We start from the raw sequence: 17698 nt of genomic DNA, 5'->3' as shown, positions 1-17698 counted from the left end.
GGGGGGGGCTCTATTGATGTCATTATGAACACTTCTTCTACATTGGTGGTTAAGGTGAACAATTTTATTTCTGATAATTGTTGGGATTAGATAAACTTGTCAATGTTTTTCCTGGCTTTATCATTCAAAAAATTTTGAACCTGCCTCTTAACACTGATTCTAATGATATACTATTATGCAACTTGTCCAAAGATGGGAGTTTTAGATTAAAGGATGCTTGGAATGCTTTTAGAGCTCGAAATGATGCTACAAATATTTTTTCTATGATTTGGCATAAAATTATTCCTTCCACTGTGGCCATTTTTATTTGGAGAATTATATATAAGTTCATTCCTACTGATGATAACTTGATTAAAAAAGGTTTTATTTTACCTTCCAAGTGCCAATGTTGTTATTATGTGGAGATTATACATCATGTTTTTATTTTTGGTCCTTTAGCTACTAAAACTTGGACTTATTTTGAAGATATCTTTAAATTAAATTGTTTCAGTGCTAAATTATCTATTAAAGCTATGCTTAATTCATGTTAGGATACTAGACTTTGTTCATAAAGTCAAAGCTCCTAAGATTCTAAACTTCTTCTTGGAAATGTTTGACAAGTATAGCAATCATTTCTTAGATCCTCTAATTAATAGTTGAAGCATCTTTCCTTAAAGCGAGTTGATGGTATAATCATCTTTTTTTAACATTAGCATCTTGAAGACTGTCCATACAAAATATCTAGGTCAATCTTGAGGACCTAGATCATCTCAATTCTATGATCATCACTAAAGAAACATTTATTATGAGTGTTTTGTGTAACTCATCCTCAAAAGCAAAAACTTCTTCCTCTTCCTCAACATTCTATAGGCCCATACCTTGCTCAACATTATGTTAAAGGACCACTTCAGTGCTAATCACCACATTACTTACATTCTTTAGTTTGTAGGTTCGTAACTGGGTGAGATTTCCTTTAATAGTGTTCTCCCTTCCTCATGTTGGGAATTTAATCGCAAAGTGGTAGTTAGTTATTTTAGCATAGACAATATTGAATAACGACATGACAAACATGACATTGTAAGTGGCAGAGACATCAATGATGATGATTTTGGCCATTACGAAGTATTGCTGGTTACCTTCTGCCTAGTTGAATGGTATAGCAATCACCCCATTTTTCTCCAATCATCCTTCCAAAATGATATATAAGGGTTTAACATTACGGATAAGTTGGGAAGTAAGCAAGTTCATTATGTTAAAAATAGATTTAAAAATATATTTATAAACTCCCTATATCAGTCAGAATACTTTTAATATGATAGTTGTTGATCAACATGGAGATGACAATAAAGTTGTTATGAGAGTTCCCTAGGATAGCTTATTTTCTTTATTGAATGTTATCAAACTGACATCTAATGTTGGAGTGTGCAAGGTAGACATCGAGTTCATCTCCTCAGTAATAGTATCTTTGCATTTGTGTGTGAGTTGAGTCATTCACCACCAATGATTGTGGGTATCACTCTATATTTATGAATCGATCAAGTAAGCATTGGTTCATTTGCTACACCTTTGATATGTAACTTCACTAATCACCAACTTTGCTTAGTAAGCATAAATTTCTTTAGTTTTCTAACCTTGATTAACTTTCCATTAGACTTCGGGGTAGGTGAGAATCCGCCATATTATGTCCATGACCCTTACAAAAAATGTATTGCCATAAGGTTTTATGAGCATGGGTGGTAGCTTTCATTGGCACTGGGTGCCTAAAGAACTTTTTATTTTTAATGAACTCAAGTCACATGACCATTGGCACTCTCAATGGAGTATATGAATGGAATTTAGGTACTACTTCTTTCAGTTATTGGTGACTAGCACAATGAGGCTTCTCCACCTTTGGCACTAGCAATATGGGGATTCTCAAGAGCCTAGGCTGCAGAGGAACTCTCTAGTGAATAGGGTGATGGAGGCCTTGGATGAATTAATTATTTATTTCTCCTCAATATTGATCTCTACTTGTAAGGGCTATGTGGGGGAGAGTTGACAAGAAGGATTTGATCACCTTATTACACCTTATTATACTCCTCTTCCCTTACATGGATGTTGGCCAACTCAAACATCTCACTAAAAACTTTCGACTAATGTAAACCAAGTGTATACTTGAATGGACCCTCACATAATCTATAATTCAAGCTGGCTTGAGTGACTGTTGATTCAAGTTCTATCATATTTTCCATCTCTTATCAAATTTTCGGTGGTTCTCCAAGCACTTTTCTCATGTTTAACAAAGCCTAAGTGTTATTCCTTAGTCGTTGGGCTTTAATGAATTATGTAATAAATATTTTCTTTAATTCAATAAACTATGTGATCATTACCACAGGTAGGCAACCTAAGGGATGGCTTTTTAAGTGTAGTAAAGAAAAGTCAACATTTGAGAGGGTAATATATATCAAACCTAGAGGTCAATAACTCATTGGTCACTATATGATTGGTGGGATTAGTCTTGCCTCAGTAGGACTCTAAATGATACACTTTAATATTTGAAGGTAGCCTCGTCTTTGCAACAACACGACATAAGGCATTTGTGAGCTTGGGCTTTCCTCTTGTGGCCTTCCTAGTTGACAGATTGTATTCGTCATTACTGTTACTGGTGTAACTCTAGTCTGGGATGGGTGTTGATGTCAATACTATTTATGAGCACTTATGGCACTATTCCAAATCAGAAGATCCTTCATAAGCATTGTTTGCTCATAGTCATTACTAGAGGCATCCCAGTGCAATTAGTATTCCCTTCATCAGTTGCTCCTCCATTCATGGTTCATGTTGGATGGTGACTTTGGTGTTATCCATGCTTGCTCAAGATTCATATTGAACCCGCTCCTTCTGTACGACATGTCTTCTTATAAAAGCCATCAATCCACTATCACTGCCTCAATGAGGATGTTTGATTTGCATGTATTTATAGATTATACTTAACCTTACTAGCAGGTCCACTTAGAGAGCGAATGAATCTACTAGAAATAATGTAGAGTAAAAGAAGAAGAGTGGAAAATAATCAGAGATCTTAGGAAAGTAAAAATACCCTACTTGCCAAGGTGACCTCTTAAAAAAGTTTTTGTACTTTAAATAGTGCACATCACCTCTTATTTAAACAATTTTGGGTGCTACCAGAATAGTTACATGAAAAATGTATAAAAATAGATTGTTATATAACTTACATGTACAACATTAAACCATAATCAATACACATGTCTCCCTCCAATTGGTGGGACAGTTAGAACGGAGGATTCATCTACGGGGGACTAAAGGGATATTGAGATAGTGCTAGTATATAGTATATTGAGGAAATTTTCCATAATAACTGTTGCACTGTTGACTTACATAGAGTTAGACATGCACTGTAGGATATGAGCTGTGATTTAGAACCAAGTCTCTGATTATTAAAATAGGGTAGACGAGTAGTATGAGGAAATCATGGTCTTATACGATGGTGAGTGAGTTGGGGGGTAGGGGGACAAGTGGTGGTCCCCAAAGAGAGCCTTTGTTTAGCCAAGCTTAAGCAACGGGCCATAAATCCACAATGAGAGTCGACAATTGTAGTAGCAGCGAGCGACATGGGATTGGCTTGATGCAACACCCTTGCCTTGCCCCATCAGGGGATGACTACCTGGTTCATTCAGCGAGTGTCCAAAGATTGTTCTCTTGAGGGAGAGTGTCTTCCTCATAACTTGGCACTATTTATTAAGGAACCTATGCATGCATTTATACATATATGTGTTTAATATATGTGTTTTAGCCACAATAAACGAAGCTACCATGTATCTCAATGTCCCAATACGCCTAAGCAGTAGTTTAACTTAATGGAAAATCTTTCGGCAAGTTTTGATAAAGATAATCTTTCGAAGTTCTTCATTTACCTTAGCAAAACAGATAGTAAGAAGGTAAACACCGGCATAAGATTCAGAGCTGCCGATGCCACAGTAGCAGATGTGTAATTGATGACAACGCTTTGTAGATTCATATTGATTGGAAATCTATCGAAAATAAAAAACCAAAAGTTATAATATAAAAACTAAAAAATAAATAAATAAATAAATTACCGCTTAAACCTCTCATACCCGAGAAGGGAAAGCATGAAAATTTTGCTAAGCATTTTGAATGACTTCGGAGCATCTGTTTTCCTGGTAAGTCTCATTCAAGCTTTAGAAACTATAAAGAGACAAAGGCCAATGTTTATAAGAAAAGCTATTTACCTTGTAAAGATGATAGCCAATGGTGTTAGAAAAACAGAAGCAACGACTTGTCTATAGAAAACAAAGACAAAGGTGCTCATGCCACGATTAAATGCAGTCTTAGTTAACATATTCATCACTGCCAATAGGAATTGCACAAATATTATTGCAAAGTAAGGCCTCCCCCCTGTCATCCTGTTCGCCATTTGAAGTCTTTCTTACAGACTCAATATTGAAAAACCTAACCTGAAATATAAATATGGAGGGTTTTAGCAGAAGAAAGCTGCTTTAGACAAACCAGCAAGGATGATAACTTCTGAAAATACAAAGTTCGTATGTTATTGGGCAGAGGAAAGTAACTTTAGGTAAATAATTGCAGAAAAGTGGCTTCCACTAACCACGCCATGCATAAAATTACTTTCTTTTTTTTAATTGGATGTTGCATATCGTCAATGAGAAGGGAAAGTAAAGATTATGAATTGACCCCACCCATTGTTAGTATGTGTATTATTCATGGGTAATACGATGTTAGCACCACTAATACCTTAAGAGGATAAATCTAAACTAGTCTATGCATAAACATTATTTAAATATATCAGTAGATGAAATTTTCTTAATCAACCTTTGATTAACCAATCACCAAATCATGGGCAGAGGGAAAAACGCGCGAGTACATAGCATAAAACTACTATAGTTCATGACAATTTCGAGGACAAACTGGAAATAAAATACTTAATAATTACTTTAAAGAATACAGAATTTGGCAACTAAAACCTCCATTGATTTCCCTTGTTCTTCAATTGCATGTACGGGAATTATCCTCCTTCATTTGTGAACCAAATGTAAGAACAAAAGCTTAAAAGCATGTTTTTAAGTTTCCAAAGCGCATAATCACTTAATTAGACTTAAAAGAATTAGGCAAACAAATTAATAATAAGTTAAATGAAAGTACCATAGACTCACTTTTATAACATATTGTGCTTATTAATTATGTGTTTATGTTAATTAAAATGCTAACACGAAATAATCTCAGAAATTTACAGTTGAATTTATATTTATTACTTGATAAGCAATCCATTTTTTAAGTTTATGGTGCCAAAAAATTCTTTATCCCAGTACTTAATAATTTAGTTCAATGCGAATTATGTACAATACGAAGTTGATCAAAAAATTTGCTCACACAAAGTTACGTTTAAGGGACCATCACTAATATCTTAGTCTATTAAGAAGAAAAACTCTGTATGCACAATGTAGGTGTACGTACAAGTGCTTTTACTAAAGATATAATTAAAATGTTGTTGAATAAAATTAGATCTTATCTCAAGTGGTTAACGCTAGTGCACAATTAGTATTGCTAATGTGGACTTCACATAGCTTTAAACTCAATCTTAGGAAATGAAGATAAAGATCATCAAAATGACCATTGTTTTTATTTAACATTGATAATAGCTTTCGGGACATCCTCGAGATTCATGTGTAGCATTAAAACCTTTCCCTAAGATATTATAAAGGTTAGAATTTTTCATGGTTAAGCGCACACAATTCATCAATTTTAAACTTCGTTGGTAAGCTTCCAAGTTATTTTCTCAAGGAAAAAGTAAGAAAAAGTTTAATTATTAGATCATTTATACAGAGATTTTCGAAGCATAATTCTTTCCTAAATGACCAAAGCAATGATACAGAGTATTTTTTAGTTAAATTATTTTTCTATTTTACATTTCTTAATTCTATGAAACTTGCTTTTTTTTTCAATGAAACATACTGTTTTTTTTTCTATGAAATTTACTTTTTTAATAGAAAATATAACAATAAATAAATAAAGAAATTATATAACAATAAATTTGGTAGCTCTTACCTATTCAGGAGAGTATATTAGCGTGATTATTAGAGTAAGAAAATTCCATTTTCTAGAGTGAGAAAATCCCTTTTTTTATTTCTATTATGGCGGGATATGACCGAGGTGTGAAGATATGAATGGGAAGAGAGAAGCAGACGAGAACGATGAAGGAGAAAGAGATGTTTTTATTATATATTTCTACTGTATTACATATATAATGACATATATATAGGCAACTAATACATAGAGACATTTCTGGAAAGCTGACGTGGCAAATATCGTGATGGTGACTTAACATTCCCCCTCAAATTGATCGTTCAAGGATCGAATGGTAGATTTGGAGCAAAGTTCCAGAAATCGATTTATTGGAAGAGTTTTTGTGAGAATGTCAGCAAGCTGATCTGATGAGCCAATGTGAGCGATGCTGATGGTGCCGTTTTGTACATGGTCGCTGATAAAATGATAGTCTATTTCTATATGTTTGGTCCGGGCGTGGAATACCGGATTATGTGCGAGAGCTATCGCTGATATGTTATCACAGTAGATGGTGGTTGGGTTGATCTGTGAGATGCCGAGATCGGAAGCCAGCCGCCGAATCCATATGACATCTGATGTCACAGCCGAGAGTGCTCTGTATTCGGCTTCGGTAGAGGATCTGGCCACGGTTTGTTGCTTCTTGACAGACCAGGAAATCAGGTTTGGTCCTAGAAATGAACAAAAACCTGAGATTGAATTACGATCGGTGGGATTCGCAGCCCAGTCTGCATCTGTGTAGCACCTGAGTTGAAGCGGACCGTGTCGAACTGCAAGGCCGAACTCAACCGTTCCTTTGATGTACCGCATCAGACGTTTGAGTACTTGATAATCGCTATTGCAGGGATGAGGCATCTGTTGGCATATTGCATTTGTAGTGAAAGCAATATCCGGTCTAGTAATAGATAAATATTGAAGAGAGCCAGCGATTTTGCGAAACAGTTGGGGATTGGAGAGGTTGATTGTCTGGATTTGATTGCACCCGAGGTGAAGCGGGGGACGGTGATGGCTTGCAGTCCTCAAATCCTGCAAGGGAAAGAAGATTTTGTGCGTAGTGTGATTGAGAAAGAAAATAGCCGAATTTAGTTTTGATCACCTGTATCCCGAGATACAAAGATATGTCGCCAAGTTGTTTGAGACTGAACTCCGAGCGGAGGCTGTGGAGAATTTCATTCAATTTGACCGTGTTATTGCCGGTGATGAGAATATCATCGACGTAAATGAGAACGATTTCATATTATTGTTTTGAAAGCATATGAGAGATGGGTCTGCTGTGCTGAATCGGAATCCGAGTGTTTGCAAGAAGCTGGTGAGCTTGTGGAACCATTGTCGTGGGGATTGTTTTAAGCCGTAGATGGATTTCCGCAGTTGGTACACATGCTTCGGGTGTAGCTTGTCCTTGAAACCTTTGGGTTGTCGCATATACACCTCGTCTTGAAGATCGCCGTGAAGGAACGCGTTTGAAACGTCCAGCTGTTTGATGGACCAGTTATTGGTTAGAGCAATGGTAATAAGCATTCGGATCGTTACCATTTTGGCGACGGGACTGAATGTCTCGGTAAAATTGACCCTGAATTCTTGTGAGCAGCCTTGTGCTACGAGGCGAGCTTTGTATTGGATTACTTGACCGTCGGGATTAAGCTTCGTCTTGTACGTCCATTTGCTGCCGAGAATGGGCTTGTCTGGCGGAGTTGGAACCAAGTGTCAAGGTGTCCTGTTTTTGCAAGGCCAGGAATTCGGAGGTCATAGCCTCACGCCAGTGTGCATGCTTGACAGCCATATTGTAGGAGGTGGGGGTGGTTTGCACTGAGTCATGAGCGGACAATGTGAATATTTGCTTTGGCTTTGTTATCCCGGAGCGTAGACGAGTTTGCATCGGATGTCGAATGGGTGTGGAGACAATAGAAGAGTCCTGGAGATGGGTATTGTTTGTTATCGGACTGGCTGATTCGATATTTGTTGCGGCCGAGGAGTCGGTGGAATGAGGGATCTGCTGAAGTTGATTGGAAGACGCAGTATCTTTGATAGAACTGATGTGTGGAGTCAAGGTGGAAGTAGGTACCAACAGAAGAGGAGAATTGTTCTGAAACGTGGTGTCTTCGTTGGATGGGGAGACGGTAGCAGTAGTAGCATATGGAAATGTGTTCTCATGGAATACTACGTGCAGCGAAATGTTGAGCTTTTTGTGAGTTATGTCGAAACACCGATAGCCTTTATGTTGAGTGGAGTACCCGTGGAATATGCAGGCGTGAGAATGCGGATCTAATTTGGTACGAGCGTATGGTTTGGTCCAAGGGAAGCATAGACACCCAAACGTTCGCAAGTGACTGTAAGATGCCGGGTTACCATGTAGTAATGTGTATGGGATTTGATCATCAATGGCGGCCGAGGGAAGTCTGTTTATAAGGTAATTTGTCGTAGACACGGCGTCAGCCCAAAAAGAATGTGGCAGTTGGGAGGCGTGAAGCAGAGTTCTGGTCACTTCAAGTAGGTGCCGATGTTTTCTATCTGCGGATCCGTTTTGTTCGGGTGTGTGCGGACAGCTGATTTGATGCGTTATTCCCTGTTGGGCCAAATAGTTTCAGAACACATTGCTGAGGAATTCACCTCCTCCGTCAGTTTGTAGATTTTGAATTCTAGTATTAAAATTAGTTCTGATAAGAGCACAAAAAATTTGAAATTTGGTAAACACTTCATCTTTGGTGACAAGAGGATATAACCAGGTAAATTTCGTGTAATCATCTACAAAAAATGACGTAAAATCTAAAACCATTTAGCGAAGTAGACGGAGCCGGTCCCCATACGTCCGAGTGGACAAGTTGGAACGGTTTATTACAATTTGAACTACTATGAATAAACGGTTGTTTGTGACTTTTAGAGACACTACAAGAAATACAAACAAAATTAAACGAAGATGAAGAAAGATCAGGGATCTGGGAGGCGAGCTTGCGGATCTTGCGGATGCTTGGATGACCGAGACGATCGTGCCAGGAGATCTTGGGCACCTGAACCGTGTGAAGCGCAGCGGCTTTATGTTTGGTAGGGACCTTGATGCGGTAGAGACCATTGCGAATTGGGCCCCTGAGAAGAACTTGATTGTCCTGAAGAATCTTAATAACAAATTCGTTAGCGGTAAAGGAAATTGAAATGTTATTGTCGGATGTTAATCGTGATACGGATAAAAGATTGTGAGAAATTGACAGAACGTGAAGTATATTTTTTAGATTAAGCTTACTGTTGGACTCGGGTAAGGGTAGAAGGCCTTGGCCCGAGTTCTGTATGGATAGATTACTTCCGTTGGCGACCGAAATCGTATCAAAGCCGTTGTAGGGTGTGGATTGTTGAAGATTGCTGTTGTCGGAGGTTAGATGGGACGATGCTCCAGAATCAAGAATCCAGTCGTTGGTTGCGGTGTGCTGTTGTTGAGCAGTAAGAGCCTGTTGATTCGATGGGAGGGCATAGGTTAAATTGCACCTATGCCAGCAGTTTAGTGCAGAGTGACCCGTCTTGCCACAGATCTGGCATTGAAGCGCCTGGTTTGAACTTCTGGCGGGCGTTTAAACGTCGGAAGAAGAGGAGCTATCCGTGGGAGGTTGACGAAAATTGTTCTGTTTGCCGTGGAACTTGTTCGGTTTGCCGCGGTAATTAGTGGAACGATTTGTAAAGAGCGCCGTGGAGTATGATGCACGGCTTTCTTGCAGTTGTTGGTGTTGTATGTTGATCTCTTTGCTAATTAGCAGAGAGTATAGATCATCAAGCTGGATAGGCTGAAGAGAGGTCCTGATGGCCATTTTGAAGGGATTGTAAACCACAGGCAGTCCATTGAGGATACACAGAACAATGTCCTCGGTGTCGACGGCGGAGCCTGCAGCAGCTATGTTGTCCACGATTTTCTTGATTTGATCAAGATACAGGGATATGGTCTGATCTTGTAGCTGTATTTGATGTAGCTCGTTTTTGAGCTGAATGACCCTAGATCGATTCGTGGGCTGAAGTCTGCGCTCGAGAGCGGTCCAAACGTCGTGAGCGGTGCGAAGCGTAATGACATAAGGCAAGATGGCGGGTAAGATTGTGGATAGCAGAGCGGACACAAGATTACGATCAATGAGCGTCCAGCGATTCCGATCTGTTTTTTCAGAATCCGGCGGACAAGAAACCTGTCCGGTGAGATGTTCGCCATACCCATTTGTTGAGAAATGCTGGAGTAATTGGAGCCTCCAAATTGAGTAGTTTTCTGATGTGAGGGAGGTGGGAACAATATTCTTGATATTGGATATCAAGAATTTTAGATGAGGAGGAATTAAAAACTCTGTGTCGCGGTTGATGATTGCAGAGGAGGTCCGGCGAGATCCGGCGGAGTCTTCTTCCGCCATGGACAAGAGACGCGGTAGAGCTTTAGAGCTCTGATACCATGTGAAGATATGAACGGGAAGAGAGAAGCAAACGAGAACAATGAAGGAGAAAGAGATGTTTTTATTATATATTTCTACTGTATTACATATATAATGACATATATATAGGCAACTAATACATAGAGACATTTCTGGAAAGCTGACGTGGCAAATATCGTGATGGTGACTTAACACGAGGTTAATTGTCGACGATCATTCCATCTTCTTCCCCAATTCTGCTTGGTAAATCTGTCTATGGATCTCCTCTGATTATCAAAGATAATCCTAAAGCAAATAAATCATCTGGTATTGTTAAGATCAATTCTAGTTTTGGTTAGGGTAAAGACTTAGGCTTCGTTTGGGACGGCTTTCTTGCTGCTTCTTAAAATGACTTTTTAGTTCAATAATTAAAATTTGTGTACTAAAAATCTTCTTTAAGAAGCAACAAAAAAGCCATCCCAAACGAAGCCTTAGTTTCAGAAGATCAACATATCTCTGGTAAAAATTTTCATCTTCCTCAAAACTCAAATATTGTTGTTCGTTTTCAAGAAAGATCTAATGGTTTTAAAGCTTCTTCTTCATCTGGTACTAAATTAAGAGTAAATGGATTTGTTAATTCAAAATCTGTTAAATCTTTTCCTATCAATAAAGATGTTGGAATTCATGATTCGTATGCTTAGGTGGTGATTAATTTATTCTCTTCCGTTAAAGCTGATATCAATTCTGGTTTTATTGCAAATGATGATATTAAATTTGTTTCTTTTGTTAAGAGCAATGTTCATTTTTCTTGTAAAAAACTCATTGATACACGAAATTCTTGCGATATTGTGTCTTGAGAATTCAATTATATTTCTTCTAGCTTGAAAAATGGATCTGTGAATAATTGGAGAAAATGTAATATAAAAGTGATTTATTCTGATACTGCTGCTGAGATGTCAGAATATGTGTTGCTGTTAAATTTAATGTTGATAATGAAAAATCTAATATTTTTAGACTTCGTAATTCATTGGTGTCATTAAACTGTTTGGAACATCAATTCTTTTTTCTATGATTAGTATAAAATTAAGGAAGCAATGGAGTAAATATGGTTATTTTCATAAATAGTTTAAAAATTCGTTAATTAATCAAACTTCGAAAATTCATAATTATTTCAAATTAATTCCCAAAATTTCAAATAATATTTCAAATTAATCAAAATTCAGTCCCTAATAAAAAAAATTAAAATCACTTTAATTTGACTTTAATTTTAATTAAAAATTAATATTTAATTAATTTTATTTATAAAAAATAATTAAAAATTCCATAAAATTACAAACACTTCAAAATCTATCCTTAGGTAATTCCTAAACTTTCAAGTTGGTTTCAAGTAGTTGGAAGTTTATTTGGAGCAAAATCATTAAAATACCCTTAATTAAACTAATTAAATAATTAAAATAAATACATAAACTTCGAAAAATCATAACTTATTATAAAAAACTCCAAATAGAGCAAACTCAAAGGCATTGTACTCCATATAAGGTCTAATATTTATTAAAAATATTAAATCATATAAAATAACTTAAAATTAAAAAAATAAACTTTTTTGTCAATTATAGTTCAAATTTTAATTGAAACTTCAAAAATTCATAATTAATTATAAAAAAATTAAAATCCAGCAAACTAACAGTCTAACTGATCATCTTAAGATTTAATATTTTATAAAAATATTAACTTTTAGAAATTAACCTTAATCTAAAGTTAAAATTTGACCCCTTAATTTAATGATTAAAATAATTCAAAAAATTTCAAAAATTTAATAATCAATCAAAATCCCAGTCATTATTAATTTTATTAATAAAATCAATCAACAAATCCTTTAATACATAATAACCACTCTAAAAATAAAGTTTTTAGGATTGACTACTCCGGGTTGTGGGGCTAAGGGTTCTAAGGAGGCCTGGTTCCTCGAGCTTGGTGGCACAATGTCACGAACAAATTCAATGGAGTATAAAACCTTAAAATAAATTCAATATTAATAATTTAACCAACTAAAACATTCTTAATTCAACTACATTAATCAAAATTTTAAGATACACTACTCCGGGCTGCGAGGCTATGGTCCTAAGGAGGCCTGGTTCCTCGAGCTTAGTGGCATAATGCCACGAACCTATTGATAAAAAATGTAAATAAATTTAATCCTTAAAATTAACAACTAACTTAATTAATTGAATTATGTTAGTATTTAATTTCTACTTAATCAAATTCATTTAATCAATCAAATTAATATATATATATATATATATATATATATATATTAAAATAAACCTTCACACATTAATATTTAAACGTTAACTAAATTTATCTTTCAACTTTCAACAAATTCAAATATTAGATAATAAAATAATTACCCTATATATGACATATCTAAGCCACACAATCTATCTCATACACTTTAGATGGTTTGCTAGGGCACCATTTCTAGATCTAGGCTAGGCCGGTATATATGTTTTTGCTGTGTGCCAAGTTTTTCAAATTTTCACTGCATGCTGGTTGTTAGAATTAGATAACTGTTGTGATTGTTTATTTAATTTATAAACTCCATGATGTGATTAATTGTGCGTCGGATTTACCCTTAAGTTAGGGTCGATTAAATGTTGACATAATCTTATACAGGTGGCCATAAAAGTTTGTTATGATTGTTAAGCCCTTATGAACTAACCCGAGGCTAACTAAGAGGAGGGGGGGTGTGAATTGGTAGTTTTAAAAATTCTTAAACAAAAAACAAGATCTTTTGGAAATCATTTTTTAATGATTTAAAATAAACATGATTAATCTTTGATGTGGAGGCGATTAACAAAACAAATTATAAACTTAAGCCCTACGATCATCCACATGAAAATAAAAGTGCAAAAATTAAAATGTGGAATAGTAATAATAAATAACACATCATATTTATAGTGGTTCGGTCAACTTTGTTACTACTCGGGCTTCCGAGTTTATGATTTTGATGATAACAAATAATATTTATTAATCTCTTATTTATCTTAGTATTTGTAGTGCATATTTCTTTCTATGTTGACTAATATTTCAGGTACATCATGCACCATTCTTTGAAGATTCAAGGCTCAAGATTGCATAGAATTAGTCGTATTAAATGAGTCTGTAATTTTCATTTATTGAGTCGTGTCTTGTAATGATGTATGTTAGCTTGTTGATCATGCACACACACAGGGGGAGAGGTTTTAAATGTAGAATGTAATAGAATTTCTTCTCTGTGGATCGTACTGTACGATGATAATTCATACCGTACGATTAGAGGGTTGTAGGACGATTCTGTGAATAGATCGTATATATTCGTACTGTACGATATGTTCAAAGCCAAAACCCTAATAGCCGTTTTAACTTAAGTAAGATGTTTTCCGCCGCTCATACTGTACGAACAAGTTCGTACTGTACGATGTTCTTTAAATACATACTTAACCTAACCCGTGATTAGTGCAAGAAATTCGGACTTAATTATAATTTGAACATCGTACTGTACTAACACATTCGTACAATACGATGAATAGAGACGAACTATAATCATCCTGGATATCGTCCCGGATGATCAGTTGTTTTTTGTCTCATCGTACTATAAGATGTACATCATTCTATACGATGAACAGAGACGATGTTTGATCGTCCCGACTATCATCTTGTACTAACTGTGTTGTCATAGATCGTACCGTACAATTTAGTATCGTACTGTACGAATGTTTTTGAACTGTTCGTACCACTTCGTACCAGGATGAAGTCTATTTATGAAGATCATATTGTACAATTGTAGAACCATATTGTACAATAATAACGGCTGAATTGAGTTTTTTTAGGGTTTTTTGAGCCATCTATTTAAGCACTCTCATAAGACTTTGTAAGTGTCTTTGGCAGCCATTGTGTCTTCATTATTTTGGAGAAATCTTGAAGAGAGAACTTGAAAGGGAGAGAGGAAAGGGTGAAGTCTGAGAGGGAGAAGATCGTTGGAGGGGGTTTCAAGGGAGTGTGAAGGAGATCACACGGTTGCTCCGACGAGCTTGCACCTCAGTACCATCGAATTCAAGGTTCGTCTTGAAGGAAGTTTTGGGAAGAAGAAGATCTAATTGCTGTCAAAGGACCCGGCTCCTCCGCCGCACCGGGAAAGGTGGAAGTGATTGTGTAAGGGCTTCTCCGCCTAGTTGTGGGAGCTAAAGTAGAAACACTAAAGGTTTAGTGTAATACTCGGAGGGTGCCTCCGGGGAGTGGACGTAGGTCATGGTTTGACACGAACCACTATAAATTGGTGTGTTCTTTCCATTATTTTTTCTGCACTTTTTTTCCGCATTTATTTTTATTGTGATTAATTGCGTGGATGAAATTGATTATCTTTCTTTTTATTGTGAATGAAATTCGCTTCCGCATAAAGTCATAAGAAGATATTTCTTTTCATTAAAGAAGTTTTTAATCATCCAATTCACCCCCCTCTTGGCGCATCTAGTAATTTCAAACTTGACCTACGTCCACTCCCTTGAGCCTCTCCTCCAATTAGTGTATTAAAGTAATAGCGACTCTCCTTTTTCTCCCACAGCAAGATAGAGAAGCCTTTACAAAATCCTTTTCATCGACCCCAGTGAGGTAGAGAACCCAGACTCCTTTTTCTTCCTCCTGAAGCTAGGAAAGAACCCAGACTCCTTTTTCTTCCTCATGAAGCAGGCATAGACCCTTGAACTTGTGCTAATGAAGACCTCCTTAGAGCCACCAAGGAATTAGGGATGGCGACTGCCGAAGTCGACTCGAATCTTTACTTAAAGCAACTTTAGTGAACACCTCACAAATTCCCCCTCATAAGGTTCTCTCTCTCTCCCAAGCTCTTACCTCTCCTTCTCTTAGCTCTCTCAAGTCAGGATAACAGTAAAAGATCTCAACATCAATAAACAAAAAATCTTATAAATAAGGCTTTAAAATTTGCCATAATTTTCCACCTGCCACCAAAGATCATCCAGGATGATCAACAGATCATCCAGGACGATCAACAGATCATTTAGAATAATCGATATATCATCCTATATGATCAGTATATTTCAGCCCTTTCAGCCAGGAAAATCTGGGAGGGTTGCATGATTAGAACAAATTATTTGTTCTGATCATCCAGGATGATATGGACATGGTCTTGTGTGATTAGTTTAAAACCATACATATTGTCTAGCACATCATTATGGTAGTTTAGGAGATATATGTTTGACAATGAAGAAATATAACTTATCATCCAATTAAAGTCTCGGATCATCTTGTACGATTAGTTCAAAATCAGTGCTTATCATCCAGCACATCATTTTGGTCATCTAGGAGATACATAATGGATGTTAAAAAAGTATAACTTATCATCCTGGATAATGCTTGGATCATCCTGTACAATTTGTTTAGAATTAGGGATTATCATCTAGCAAATACTTCTGGTCATCCAAGAGATACACCTGGATGATGAAGAATTTCAATTGATCATCCAGCAAATCATTTGAGACATCTAGGTGATTCAGGAGAAAACTAATATTGTTTTAACTAATAATCTAGAACAATTTGGTGATCATCTAGGATTATATGATCGATCAATCTAACTTTAATTAGTTTCCTTAATCACTTGACTAATTTAGGCATGATTGTAATTAATCATCGAGGATGATATAGGATCATCCTGTACGATTAGAACAAAATTCTAAATATGAAATCTTGCCTAAATGAGTTTGGCAGCTGAGATTTTCTAATTTGAGCATATCATCCAAGATGATGTAAAGATTGTCCAGGATGATAACTAATCATCCTAGATGATTTTAAATTATCTTATACAATGTGATCAAAAATAGAAAAAACTCTTAAAATTATAGAAATTTTCACCCTGAGTGTGTGTGTGTGTGTGCAAGGTTACTTAGCATTAGGATCCACCTAATTATATTTGACTCAAGAAGAAGTAAAAATATTTAGAATCAATTAAAGACTAACTAAACCTTAATCTACCCAATATTGATTTGGCTTGATTTTTAATTGACCTTATGAACCTAAAAAGTTAGTAGGCAAGGCAACCAAAACAAATGTGTAGTAGTAATAGTAGTAGAGAAACAAGAATGGCTGAATACGTACTATCATTAAAATTATAATCCTTGAATCAAGGTTTATAATAATCTCTCCCTTTTTGATGATGATAAACATTTATTAAAAAATTCAACTCAACTAGATTAATAAGATTAAAATATAATATAAAGGAGAACACTATAAACCAAGTAGTTAAGATTTTATAAAAATAAGTAGTTGATATAGCAAATAATAATGCTAACACTAAATAACACTAAAGGATACAACAATAACACTAACACTACTCCCCCTTTTGATATCACAAAAAAGGAGAAAACAAAAAGGAAATAGAAAATATAAAATATAAAATAAAAACTAACAACAATACAAAAACATCACATATAAAATAACAAGAAAATTACAAGTACGAGGGACCCTGATCAAGTGAAGGTTGAGGTGGTGGAGGCTGAAAAAGACTATGAATGGAAGAAAACTACTCCCCAAACTAGGCCATATTCTGGTCATGCTGCTTCTATTGGTGGGCCATATATGCATCAAATCGAACAACATCCGCCGCATGCTACTACTCACGTACATCAATGTAGGAGTCAAACATGGCCTCCCACTGGTCAAACCTCTCAACCAGTTGATACTGCTGGCGGATAGGAATAAGAGTAGGAATAGGTGCAAAAATAGGTGCAAGAATAGCTTCCTCCTCAGCTCCCCCTTAGCTCCCTCAACCTCTTCATGTCTCGGATGGAGATGAGTGCTATGAAGAACACGGAAGGAGATGATAGTATAGTAGGCAAGCTAATTATTCAGTTGAGCAAGATATTGGAGGTTGTATTTGGTTTCAAGGACAAAAGCTATGATTCGTCCTAAGGAAAGATTAGGTTTTCTTTGTGCCCTAGATATCTAATACTTATTAGGTGCTCAATATTTCCTAAGATAAGATTGGGCATTACACTCCCTACGTGCCATTATGTAATAGGTGGTGATTCAGAGTAGAGGAGTGATGTGAACACGGTCACTAACCTTGGGGATCACTAAGGTTCTAAGGATATGTTGAATTATCCTAGCATCTTTTACTAAGGTGCTTGAGGCACCATCATGGAAGGTGGTATTAGTGTTCCTAAGAAATTAGTTGATAGGACCACAATTATAATCTAAAGACA

At 36.1% G+C, this 17698-nt stretch overlaps 1 protein-coding gene across 2 annotated transcripts in view; it reads right to left on the bottom strand.

Annotated features, from left to right (window-relative positions):
• LOC110093768 (WAT1-related protein At5g64700-like) overlaps positions 1-4456 on the bottom strand; it is a 30133-nt gene extending 25677 nt beyond the window's left edge. For both annotated transcript variants that reach the window (XM_028692107.1, XM_028692108.1), the window contains exons 1-3: positions 4227-4456; positions 4092-4154; positions 3891-4007 (exon numbers count right to left, since the gene is read on the bottom strand). In XM_028692107.1, coding sequence (XP_028547940.1) covers positions 3891-4007; positions 4092-4154; positions 4227-4411 — 365 coding nt within the window. In that variant the 5' untranslated portion in view covers positions 4412-4456. The remainder of the gene's footprint in view (positions 1-3890; positions 4008-4091; positions 4155-4226) is intronic.
• Between the last annotated feature and the right edge of the window lie 13242 nt (positions 4457-17698).

This window comes from Dendrobium catenatum, unplaced genomic scaffold, assembly GCF_001605985.2.
Source record: "Dendrobium catenatum unplaced genomic scaffold, ASM160598v2 original_scaffold_118854, whole genome shotgun sequence".
Classification (NCBI taxonomy): domain Eukaryota; kingdom Viridiplantae; phylum Streptophyta; class Magnoliopsida; order Asparagales; family Orchidaceae; genus Dendrobium; species Dendrobium catenatum.
This window is presented reverse-complemented; position numbering and strand designations above follow the sequence as displayed.